At 38.5% G+C, this 13,280-nt stretch overlaps 1 protein-coding gene across 1 annotated transcript in view; it reads left to right on the forward strand.

Moving 5' to 3' along the window:
* The first annotated feature begins 3,326 nt into the window (after window positions 1–3,326).
* Window positions 3,327–13,280, forward strand: part of atrx (ATRX chromatin remodeler) — a 37,605-nt gene continuing 27,651 nt past the window's right edge. Inside the window, exons 1-13 of the mRNA XM_037675344.1 lie at window positions 3,327–3,531; window positions 5,814–5,872; window positions 5,970–6,019; window positions 6,494–6,588; window positions 6,683–6,763; window positions 6,921–7,030; window positions 7,142–7,209; window positions 7,974–10,693; window positions 10,877–10,946; window positions 12,314–12,501; window positions 12,589–12,753; window positions 12,837–12,951; window positions 13,038–13,140. Of these exons, the coding sequence (XP_037531272.1) occupies window positions 5,819–5,872; window positions 5,970–6,019; window positions 6,494–6,588; window positions 6,683–6,763; window positions 6,921–7,030; window positions 7,142–7,209; window positions 7,974–10,693; window positions 10,877–10,946; window positions 12,314–12,501; window positions 12,589–12,753; window positions 12,837–12,951; window positions 13,038–13,140 (3,819 nt within the window). The 5' untranslated portion in view covers window positions 3,327–3,531; window positions 5,814–5,818. The remainder of the gene's footprint in view (window positions 3,532–5,813; window positions 5,873–5,969; window positions 6,020–6,493; window positions 6,589–6,682; window positions 6,764–6,920; window positions 7,031–7,141; window positions 7,210–7,973; window positions 10,694–10,876; window positions 10,947–12,313; window positions 12,502–12,588; window positions 12,754–12,836; window positions 12,952–13,037; window positions 13,141–13,280) is intronic.

Here is a 13,280-nt window from a genome sequence, read left to right on the forward strand (position 1 = left end):
ATACATATATATATATATATATACATACATACATACATACATACATACATACATACATACATACATACATACATACATACATACATACATACATACATACATACATACATACATACATATATACATACATACATACATACATACATACATACATACATATATATATCGATATATAAATGGTGGTTTGACCTCACGTGATGGATGACGACACGTCAACTTCGACAATAAACACCTAGCTTTATTAATCTATGAATTAATACATCATACATTCAAGCAAATTATCGATAAATGTAAATTAATGTACCGAAGTTTTCTGAACAAGCCAACAAAAGTAAATCATGCACATGAAGCATATTAATATTTGATTTATTTTACTGGTAATAACAAAGATTTATGCTAAAAAAAAAATCTCTCTGCAGTGCAAGTACCCAGAATGAGAACACCACGAACCGTTACTCACAGCAAGGAACTTCTGATGCTTCTGTTCAGGCTTCAACGCCAGGTTGGTATTTTTCAACGCTTTATTTTTGCACATAGAAATGTCTATACACTGACACATTTTTAATAGTATTGCTTCCTTGGCTTCTGTACGAGGGTAAATTTGTTTTATTACTAGATCTTGTCTAGTGTAGGTGGCAGTTGCAGAATAAAGCACAACAGCTGTCCCTGCACTTGAAACCATTTCTTTTAAGATCAATATTTCCACCATCATTTTCCCCTCTGAGGTGCGTCGCTCACGTTCATATTGCTGATTGAAAATGGGCTTTTTATTTCCAAGACCCCAACATGTACCATGGTCACACAATTTTCCATCAGGAGAAGCCGCAATTGAAGGAAATGCTGGATTACTAACTAGTCCACAGTCATGAACATGGTTTCCAGATTTATGTCTGCACATATTTCTGGCGACCTTTTCAATGGAGGTGCCTTAGCCGTCACAGCTGCTGTGAAATGTTTTGTTTTTTTGCATACTATCAATACGTTTTTTTTTTTTCATTTAGTTTTTGTTAACAGCAGCCTTCATAACAAAATGCCCCCCTGGAGCTTTCAATAGCTGCCCACTGCACCACCTAGTGGTAGATGGGTTAAATGTAGAGACTAATTTCGCCATTGTATGGAAACATACAGCGATGACAATGTGATGACATTATTATTATTATTATTATTATTCACCAAAAATTAAAGCAGTAATTAGTTTTTCCCCTCTGTGTGCCATTTCTCATTTAAGTTTGGTCACAATTGTTCATCTAATAGCTTATTTTGCCATTGCAACATGTTTAAATGTGTCCTTGCAGTCATCAACAATGCCGAGGTTCCCAGTATGATTCACCACACCCAGTAGCTTCCGTCGGTCTGAACACCGGCTGGAGTTATGTCAACTCCAAACGATATGCATTTCATGTAAACATGCTATTAGATCTGCTATGCAGTTTGTCACTTGGCGTTTGAACAATTATTTTAATTCGGTGCGTGCTTTCTATTTTCAGAGGTTTCGACGCTGGATATGCTGGCACTGCTTGCTGAAAACGAATCTTTGAAGCAGCAACTGAGAGCAGACCAAGAGAGTTACGCTCGGATGCTGTCCCAACAAGTGCTCAAAAATGAAGATCTGCAGCGAGACAATGTGAGGCTTCTGAAGGAACTTCGTGGGAGGACACAGAATAAGAATTCAGCAGCGGGCATAGTGTCAGTGGGATGCATAAGGCACAGTAAAGTAAAGGGGAAGTTCCATCAGGCTCAAATAACAGACTGATCTTGACACTCGACACCTTTTTGCCTTACTTGATGTTATTACAGTACATTTTGCACATTTTACTATGTTGTTACTTTTGCTTTTTTCACCCATTTGCAAATGTTTTTATTTCTCTGCTTGGCATTCACCCAGAAAGACCCCCGGCCGGGATTTGAACTGGGGCGACCTGCTCGTTGAGACGCGGCAGCTCTACCCTCACCCCTTCTGGGTGGAGTTTGCATGTTCTGTCTGTGCATACGTGGGTTTGCTCTGGGTACTCCGGTTTCCTTCCACAGACCAAAAACATGCATATTAGGCTGATTGGTAACTCTAAATTGTCTCTAGGTGTGCGTGAGCGAGTGAATGGTTGTTTGTCTCTATGTGTCCCGGTGATGGACTGGAGATCTGTTCAGCGTGTCCCCCGTCTCTTGCACAGTGACTGCTGGATATGGGCACCAGTGACCCCCCATGACCCGAAAAGGAAGAAGCGGGTGAAGATGATGGATGGATGCTTCACATTCATTGTGAACAGCGAAGTAACAATTTGTCATTGCTCAGGGAAACATGTTTCCAGTTGTACACGTGACATTAGCTCATAACTAAACTACCGGTACATAATGTTTTGTTTGCATATTTGCATTGTTTGAATTTTTTTACTTTCATATAAAAGCTAAACAATTAAAACAATTGTGTCAGACTTGTAGAAAATGTTTGCTGTGATCAAATTTTACTTCACCTGTTATCCACAAATTACACTACTTGAAATTTAGAGGTATGGTAAGCAGGTTTATCATTTAGTCGTTAGTTTTTTCATTCAACCTTTATTTATACAAGCTAATGTCATTGAGTTGAGGATTCATTTTCAAGAGAGGCCTGTTTTATGCTTAAAAAAACGGATGAGGTACACACAACAATAAACAGTCATAAAGCAGAAAATGTAAAGTAACAAGTGAGAACTAAATAGAAACAAGCTACATTATAAAATTAAAAATGTTCATCCAAATTAGAATAAACAGTAAATGCCTTAAATATGACTTGCACAATTGATGAAAAAGACTAAAATATCAAGATTTGTTTTAGAAATCGAAAATGAGACCTTTCCGGTGCATCTGCAGCTATTTTAAATGTTCAGTTACTTAAGCAAGTAAATTTTAATTGGAGATATTCAGTAGTCAAAAATTTAAATACAAGTCAAACACAATAATTTAAAAATAAATTTAGGTACCATGGACGGTTTTAAAATCTAAAACGTAGAGAGCGTCGTTTTATTATATGTTGCAACGATCTTCCATAAACATTTCCGATGCATATGCAGCTATTTTAAATGTTCAATTATTTTAGCTAGTAAATTTAATTAGATATTTAATAGTCAAATATTAAATACAATACATAAAAAAATATATTCAGGCATCACGGACGGATTTAAAATAGGTAAAACGTAGAGAAGAGCGTGGTTTGATTATATGTTCCAACGATCTTCCAAAATGTCCTGCTCCACTTTCAGCGGAAAACGTTTGCCTCCTTCAGCCTGAACCAATCAGAGGCGCGGAGCCTCAGAGGCGACCAGCCAATAGGAACACTCGCATGAAGAAGACGATGTGCGCCATTTTACCGCGTCCACAGTCATCCGGCAAGATGGTCCCTTTGCTTTGTCTCTCCTGACTGGAGTTTATTTCGGTTTTCTGTCTTAATTTGCTTTCAAACCATCGAACGGACGGCAAATTGTGTTGAAGTGGATTTCTTGTAACAAGAAACAATCTCGTCTCCGTCTGTCAGGAAATGACGACGGTGAAAAGCTGGTAAGAACATTGTTTATACAGTTTGTTTTTCGCATTGATGACTGTTATCTTTGCTAGCTGCGAGCTATGCTAAACGACATGTAGCTTTTAGCTTCGCACCCGGCAATGTTGAAGCGCGCACACAGGCGGATTCGGACGTTAACACGCGAGCCCTGAAATGTTAATTAAAAATACAGACAACATTAATATATGAATAATTGATGAAAATGCGCGTATTTGTGTTGTATTGTTTCACGCTAGCTGTTGAAGAGCTACTTTGGGATGCTACAAGGCTTCAGTGCCAGACTGCATGTTGCGCGCGGGTTCGTGCCAGAGAAAAGGAAGTGAAGGCCTGCATGCATTGGTGCAAGCCCATGCACTGGACCCTGCATGAACAGTCGGGAGGTGTTGCCAGGCCAAAGTGGGGGTTGTAAAATGTAGCATCAAAGCAAACCTATTGCCAAGCGCAAAAAAAAAAAAAAAATAATGTTAGCATGTAGCCGCCTGACGTCTGTGATGCTCATGAGTTTCTGTGTTGTCAAAAACTGGGAAAAGCTTTGTTGGATGAGCTGCATAGATGAAGATGCTCACAGTTCTCGGTGTGGACTGATGCTTGGCTTGTGATTTTTAAAATACTGTCAGGACCGAGTTGTATTCTAACATGACTGAGAATAAAACAGCTTGTTGCAAAACAATCAGTGTGCCTGACAGAAATGCACGTGACAGTAGTAAGATATCAGATTTAAACATGTTAATTTAACATTGAATGCACCTTTTGCATCTAATAAATAATTGAAGCCATCAGTCCTGTTGATCATTATGTTTTTAAGATGCCATGCACCTAAAAGTTTTGAGCACAAACAGTTTATAGATAGGTAGACACTTTATTATTGATCCCCCCTTCAAGGAAACAGATACATTTTTGCAGCTAATTTTCAGGGCAACAAGCAACTGTGCAAAGGCATGGTTTGTAGAATGCAGAAAATACTACATTTATCATTTACTGAGGAAATAACTGTCCATCACCCTTGAATAATATGTCAGTGTCGTTTTGTTTTATTTTACATCTTAATTATTCCTTTATTCCAGGGTTCATATGCCGTCTTGAAATGTCTGGTATTTGTTTTTAGTATTTTTCAAGTCTAAAATGTTCTGGGGAAAAATAGAATACAGAGACAGATTTGTTTCCAGGCTCCTTTTATTCAGTTTAATAAACGATTAAACTGCTTGAAAGCACAGACTCGTCTTACATGTGTTTTCTTGTTTTATGTAAAACTCAGTTGTTTTTGGAAGCACGTTTATATGGCAGCTGTGTGCGAGTGAGAATCACAGAAGACATTCTGTAAACATTTTAAAGATGTTTATAGAAGTAAAGAACAATTAATCCCATGCGTTTTGTATGCAGTTTGACAGTTAAAAAAAACTTTATTTATTTTTTCTACAAAATTTGTTTCACATTGTTAATATAAGGTATGTGTTATAACAGTTTGGGACACCCGAGTAATAGAACACTGACCACTGTAATGTTGGGGTGGGAGGGATTGAGTGGTTAAAAAATAAAATTTAGCTTTAAATTTTGTGCTGCCTGGAGCCCCAAATGTCTCACGTATGTTGTCCACATATGTTTAATCCACTTTGAATTTTGATTTTTACTTTATTAATGGGTGTACACATGTTTTATGTTATGTTTTCATTTTTACTTTATTACTATTCGCACCTTTATGTCGAAGCAAATTCCTAGTTTGTGAACCTCGTTCATTGACATGGCAATAATAAACTGATTCTGATATTCCAATTTATGAACAGTGAACATTCATACGTATATTACCTGTATGTTAGATCTTTTAGTTTACAAAAAATTAATTCACACCTCTACATTATTCCAGTAAAACTAACACTATCTCCATTTTCTTTTATATTTTCCTAAATGCTTTCCAAAAAGTCCAAATGACGGGTGAGGCAGACATAAAAATGGCAGAACTTATTCATGAATTACACAGTTTTTTGTTTTTAAAACTTGAAGGGATTGTAGAACAGAAGGCAACAAATAGAAATAAGCTGTTGAAGTAAACCTTTTGTGATTTTTCTTTTTTTGCTTGTGTTTTGATGTGTGTGTCTGGTGGATAGTGATTATCAATTCAATCTCACTTGAATTAAAAACCAAACAATTCAAATGTTTTACTAAATGATAGTTTGGCTGGTGAGTAATTTTTTTATTGTACTACCAACCCTCTAGTCTACCAGTATAATGTAAGTTTACCACTTTGTTCATGCAGAAAATAAGATGTCTAATGTTGCTGCAGGTAAAATGAGTCTGGCTACTGAATCACATCAAGACCAAATGGAAGAGAAGGGAGAGGAGGTAAGAGCGTCACCTCACTGAAAGTTGATATTTTTTAGCCTCAGTTTGAAACTTTGTTTTCACTATATTGTTGGTATAAACGTTTCTTCTCTTCCAGCCCGGGAGCTCATCAGAAAACATAAAACCATCTTCTTCTCGCAACAAAAGGTAAGGTTTTTTTTTTTGTTTGTTTATGCAGTGCTATTATTTAAGTTGCATGTCACCCTAATGCATGCTTAATAATCCAGATATAAAAATCTAACAAGGTTAAATCAGGTCCTCTGGACAGATTCTTTGTCTTTTATTCAAAAAACTTCTTCAGTCTGAGGAGCTACAACAAACTCAGCCTTATAAATAGCACCTTCAGGGCACTAACAACCAGTTACCGATGGTCCTCCTTTTACATGTGTACCGCTAGTTCTGGCTGCCAGCAGCAGACTGATTGATCAACGGTGAGAAGGTGCTATTCATAAGACTAAGTTTGTTGCAGTGCCTCAGACTGACAGTCTTTTGGATAAAGGACAAAACTTTCAATAAAGTAGAATCCATCCAGAGGACCCGAGTTAACCTTGTGAGATAAGTTACATGTTGTTTAGTCTAATAAAGTTTAATATGATCAAGTTATTTGTCAACACATTTTAGAAAGCCATCTACAGTAACAAGGCACACAGGACAGATTGCATCAGATGCCTCAGCTGACAGTGAAAATGAAGCTGCCACTTCTGACAGCAATAAAGGTAAACATTAGTAGACAATAATTATATTTAGTATGGTTATTGCTGATGCTGTAATGAAGGCTTATTTTTGTGTTACTGTCGCTTCTCTTCATAGGTACTTTAGTGATGAGACCAACTGGGAATGAAAATAAAGGTGCCATGAAGCTCAGAATTGATTTTAAACAGAAAAAAACAGGTAATCTTTTATCCTTAATAAAAATATAACATAACTTAGAAAGTTTAATTTTTTACAACTAAAGATGCATTAAATTTTACGCTAAATAATGTGGAAGGTCTCTATGAAATACGTTTTTGGGGGGGGAGAAAGATAAAAAAGTGTCTTCCCATGACAGACGATACTCTTCAGAAGAAGGTGAACTGCACCGCCTGCGGAAAGCAAGTTAACCAGTTCCAGCGAAACTCCGTGTATGAACATCCTGCCCTCAAAGTACTTATTTGCAAGGTAGAAACTTTTATTAAATGCACGTCTAACATATTTCCATGACCTCTACTTTGATGTTTTCATTTCTTTTTCAGTATTTGTAGCAATCATTCTATGTTTATTATTTTCTAGTCATGCTACAAATATTACACAAGTGACGACATCAGCAGAGATTCTGATGGGATGGATGAACAATGCAGGTACAGAATATTTAAAATAATGTGCTGAAGTAACAATTGGCGGAATAATATAATGACAAAAATCACGAGTCAACGCTTTGAAAGTCTGGTTGAAGTTTCCAAAAGAGAAAAAATATGGTTAAATGTAGATTACTGATGAAATTGTATAACGCGTGATGATTATTCATGAGTGTTGCTTGGACTGATGTTTAGCATGTTGCTCATTTTTGTATCAATAATTCTTGCAATTGTTTAGCAAATATGTTTGAAATCTCTTTATTGCACAAAGGCAATAGTTTGTAATAATAACAATACAATACATAGTATTGTACGGTACAATAATAACATGAGGGTCTATGTGTGTGCTTATTTGTTTGTAATATTAGTAATATTTATATAAACCAATAGGCAGCTTTTTAATGAAACTCAAGGTAATCATTGCTTGAACTTCTACAATTGATACATTTTAGGAGTTACCCAATTTCAAGAAGATCACTGCCATCATTCAAGCCAACACAAAAATATTTAACTCTTTCAGTTTTTCAGATATTGAACTAAAACTTGCTCAAGTAATAGAAGAGTCATCATAAACACATACTTGAAGTGTGAACAGATAATTCAAAATCTTGCAGCATTGCATGAGATTATGCACATTGTCTTGCTGCATCCCCTCTTATTATAAGATGATTTTAGTTTAAAACTTTCACATAAATGGAGGTGAGTGATATGCTTTTTTTTTTCTCCAAGGAATGTTAGGTCTTACGTGTAATTGTTTTTTTTTTCAGGTGGTGTGCTGAAGGTGGAAAGCTTATCTGCTGCGATTACTGCAACAATGCTTTCTGCAAGAAGTGCATTTCTCGCAACCTGGGCAGAAAGGAGCTGTCGAGCATCACCGATGAAAACTCAAAGTGGCATTGCTACGTGTGCCGGTCGGAGCCCCTCCAAGATCTGGTCTCCAAATGCCACCGTGTCATGCAGAAACAAGAAAATGTGGAACTCAAACAGCAAAAAACAGAACATGACAAGAAGAAGGACAAGAGCAAATCACAGAAAGAGCACAAAACAATAGTCAATGGAAAAGAACATGTTGAAGGCTCGGGAACCATGACGTTCTCCTATAAAAACCTGCAGGTACCCAAAGAACTTATAAAGAAAGCAAAGAAGCTTGTAGAAACTACAACTGGTTTGAATCATACCTTCATCCAGTTCATCCAACAAGGGACCGATAATCAGGCAGATAAGACCATAAGGTATCGGCATTTGAAGGCCTTCAAAGCAGTGCTCTCAGATTTGAAAAAAGCCCACGATGCTTTGGAGGAAGCTTTAAAGCCTGAGTTTAGACACATGGAGTTGCAGAACGGTAACGAAGAGCAACCTACGACAAAGTTCATAAGTGCTGTTGAGCCAGCAGAAAATGATCACATGGACGGTGCTGCAGATTCAGAGCTGGAGACTGATGCAGCTAAAGAAGTGGACGGAGAACAAAGTATTGAAGCAAATTCAATTTGTGAGGCAGAAGCAACTGAAAATATTGTCAAAGAGTTGCCCAATAACAAAGATTTGGTTTGTAAAGGAGACACGGCGAAGACAGCTATAGAGCTGCCTAATGAAACAGATTTATTTAATGCTGAAGCAAGGGGAGAAGAAGTCCGAGAGCAGGTTGATGAAGCCAATTTAGGTTTTAAAGCACAAGCAATGGAAGAAGATATCAAAGAGCTGCCTAGTGAAACAGATTTGTTTAGCGAAACGGAAACGATGGAAGATGTGGCTGAGGAACAGCAAGACCTTAACAACGAAGGTTCCAATCAGACAGAAATGCAAGACCACCAAACAGAAACTGATGAAACTTCAAGGGTAATTAAAACTGAGGTCTGTGACGATGGATTACTGTCAGAGGAAATGTCTTTAGATCACGACATCATGTCTGTGCCTCCTTCAGTTCCTGAGGAGCTTTTTCAGATGGTGGAGAGCCTTGCAGATTCCTCCATGCTCTCACAGACTGACAGCAGTTCGGTCAAAGATACAAAGTCAAATGAAGACTCACCAGAGTCTCAGCACCCTCCGCCAAAAGTAAGGAATTTGATAGTCAAACTGACTCCAGTACCAGTTGTGAAAAGCTGTAGGTCAAGGTCTTCTAGGTTCAAAAACAAAGAAAAAGATGCAGAGTCGCTACAAAAAAGTCAAGAAGATTCCGAGGACAATAAAACTTGTGCCTCAAGTTCTGCAGACGGGACTGAAAGCCCACCAATCACCCGCCACTCCGCTAGAGTAAAAACTACTCCTTTAAGGAAGCAGGCAGAGAATGAGAGCAAAAGAGAGTCCTCGGAGTCAGAATCAGATGAGGACATGAAGGACAAGACCAAATCGTCCAAGAAATCCAGTAGAACCACAAAAGAAGATGTGAAGTTAGGTAAGCAGGCAGAAAATGAGATCATGAAAGAGTCCTCAGAGTCAGAATCAGAGGACCGGAAGGAAAAGGATAAGTTGTTGGAAAAGGATAAATTGTCCAAGAGGTCCTGTAGAACAAAAAAAGAAGATGTGAGCTTAAGTAAGCAGGAAGAAAACGAGAGCAAGAAAAAGTCCTCGGAGTCAGAATCAGAAGACAGGAAGGAAAAAGCCAAATCATCCAGGAAATCCAGTAGAACCAAAAAAGAAGATGTGAACTTAGGAAAGCAAGCTGAAAATGAGAGCAAGAAAGAGTCGTCAGAATCAGAGGACAGGAAGGAAAAGGATAAATTGTCCAAGAGATCCTGCAGAACCAAAAAAGAAGATGGGAAATTAGGTAAACAGGCAGAAAATGAGAGCAAGAAAAAGTCCTCAGAGTCTGAATCAGAGGAAGACGGCAAGAAAAAGGTCAAATTGTCTAAGAAGTCCAGTAACACCAAAAAAGATGATGTGAAAAAGTCCAAGACTTCAGAGAATATAATAGAAGACTCCGACTCAGATGAAGTCCCTCCTGCATTGCTGGAGAAAGCTGCAACAGGCAATAGCACAGATGAGGAACAGGAATCCACAACAGCCAAAAAACATTTGGTCAAATCAAATGCATCCACAAAAGACACGGAGAAATCATCCAAACGCAAAAGAAAGTCTGAAAGCTCAGGTTCTGACGAAGAGAATAAAAACAAGAATACTTCTAAAAAAAAGAAACAAGGTGGCTCCGACTCTTCTGATTCAGACTTCGAACAGGAGAAGGGCTCAAAGTCTAAAGCACAGAAGAAAATATCTGCAACGAGAAGATCGAGTCGTGGAAAGAAACAAAATGACACAAAGGAGGAACAACAGAGCTCACCTAATAAGAAGGTTAGTCGAAAGCGGTCGTACGAAAAGAAGCGCAGAGAAAGGAGTAACAAAGCAGCACCCAAGCTACAATTCTCCTCCAGTGAGGATGAAGAGAAGGAGGAGGCTGATGAAGACTCAGGAGAGGACAGCGACGAGCAGAAAATCAAACCCATTGTGGAGGATAATGTAGTTGGAAGCACTGGAGCTTTCCATCAGTCCTCAGGTAAAGTGGTCCAACTTGGAAATCCCAGCATTAATGAAATCATGTTATAATGGAAATTAAAGCAGATAAAGATAGAAAGCAATATAAAGTGATTGTTTACTTTAAATTAGTTGTAAAGCAGATTTTTAAGCGATCTTTTTTATTGTGCTTCATTAAAACTGCATGCGTCATTCTGTTACACAGGAGATGAAGTGGATGCTAAAGGTGGCGACACTCAGATTTGTGAAGATGATGATGATGATCCTGAGAACAGGTACTCGACAAAATATCAAGGTTCTTTGTCATTCACATGTGATACATGAGGTGGAACGAAAGTGTGTACTCAAGGTCCCAGTTGCACCCAAAATATCAAAAATCTAAAGTATAAAACAAAACTGTATACAGTGATCTAAGATATACACTAAACAATAATTATGTCATAAAATATGATTTATTAAACAGCAACCTGAACATGAGTCTAGTGACCAGATGGGTATGCTTAAAGACAAGAAATCAGCAGCATGGATAATCAGCAGCCCAGATAAAGTGACATCATCAATTAAAGTGCCATAACAGTGATTTTTCTGGTTAGGGCTTTATGGGTCTTAACAACTTCAAGGTGGAAGCTGTTCCTCAGTCTAGTGGTTCTACACTTAATGCTCCTCACCCTGCTGTCTGAGGGGAGCGAGGCAAAACGTGTGTGCTGGGTGAGTGGGGTCCTTCATGATGCAGGTGGCCCTTTTCCTGTATCTGGAGGTGTAGATGTCTGATGGTGGGGAGACTGACTCCAACATACTTCTGTGCAGCCTTCACCACTCTCTGCAAAGCTTTTCTTTCTGCAGCTGTGCAGCCTCCATGCCACACGTTGATGCTGGAGCACAGGATGCTTTCCACTGCACACCTGTAGAAGGAGGTGAGGACTGAGCTTCCCAGTCCAGCTCGTCTCAGCCGCCTGAGGAAGTAGTCTCTTATGTGCACCGCAGATCCTCCTATGTTTGGGGGGGGGGGGGGGGGTGTTGCTCCATCTGAAATCCACGACCATCTCCTTCGTCTTCTTCACATTGATGTGAAGGTTGTTCTTCCTGCACCAGCTCTCCAGGAGTTCCACCTCCTGCCTTTAGCTGGACTCATTTGTGGTGCATCCCACCACACCTGTATCATCTGCAAACTTTACAATATGACAGCCTGGATGGGTAGGTGTGCATTCAAATGTGAGCAGTGTGAACCGGAGGGGGCTCAACACACAGCCCTGAGGGGAACCAATGCTGAGGGTTATGTTGGAAAAGGAGACGTTGTGGAAAACAAACTCCCCTTTCTAGTGTTTGGATGAAGCACCAGCGTGTCCTCATCTTCATTGCCACATTTAACTGAATTCTGACCAGATGCATAATGACCAAAAAGACCTCTTGCTTGTCTATTTATAAAGCAAAAGAATATCCTCCATGGTGTATAATTAAATAACTCGCGTTTGGTAAGGACAGCTGTAGTGAAGAAACTTTACCTGAACAGCGCAAATAGTGTGATGTATCATTTGTAATTTAGTCTTTTTCTATTTGTTAAAAATGTGTTTTTAACGTTTTATTTAGTTATTGTTAACATTTTGCATTTTGCCTGTTTGTCTTTTTTTTTATTCCACCAAAGGATTGCTAAAAAGATGCTCCTTGCTCAAATAAAATCCAACTACTCTTCAGGAGCAGAGAGCTCCTCTGATAACGAAGATGCAGAAATGGAAAATAAATCCTCCAAAAAAGATGAGGAGGGGGAGGATGATGACGACGATGATGATGATGATGAGGACGAGGAGGATGAAGATGAAGAAGAGGATCAATGTAGGAAATTGGCTAAATACATTCAGTAGTTTTTAAATAGACCCCTCACTTTTTTTGGTTTCAAGCTATTTTTCTTTCTCCTAAAAGCTGAAGACAAAACGGAAGACTCTTGTTCAGATGTAGAAGTGAAGAAGAGCAGCAGACGACACAAGCTGCTTCGTCATAAACTCTCCCTGAGTGAAGGTGAATCAGGGGATGAGAAATCTGGTAGCAAAGAAAAAAAGAAGCACAAGAAAAAGTCTGGGAAAAAAGGTAATTTTAAAATTATTATTACTTATAATTATTACTATCTAATATTGACACTCATTTTAATTTTGTTTCGTTTTATTTGTCAGTAAAAAGTGACGACTCTCAAGATTCAGACTTTGAAAAATCAGAATCCAGTTCTGAGTCGGGGGTGAGCGAGGAAGTTAGTGAATCTGAGAATGACGGCAAGCGTCGAAAGACCAGGTGGGCAGAGAAAACGCAGTCTAACCTGAGTTAGCTGTTAGTTTTTGCTCTTTTTGATCTGAAGTCATTAATGTTTGTTTTTGTAGATCTTCGAAGTTAAAGGAAGATGGGAAACACAGAAGTTACAAGCAGCAGAAAAAGAAGCGACGCAGAATCAAAGTTCAGGACGACTCCTCCAGCAACGAGAAGGTGTTTTAACTACTTGCTTGATAGTTTCCCTTAAAATGAGGTTTACTAGACCAGTCATGTATGGCAGGTAAAAAGTTGTTTGATCTTACCCCTGGAGTGTGTTTTTCAATGTTACTGATCATATAAAGCTGGAATGGAAA

The sequence above is a fragment of the Nematolebias whitei genome, chromosome 4 (assembly GCF_014905685.2).
Source record: "Nematolebias whitei isolate Nwh7 chromosome 4, NemWhi1, whole genome shotgun sequence".
NCBI lineage: Eukaryota > Metazoa > Chordata > Actinopteri > Cyprinodontiformes > Rivulidae > Nematolebias > Nematolebias whitei.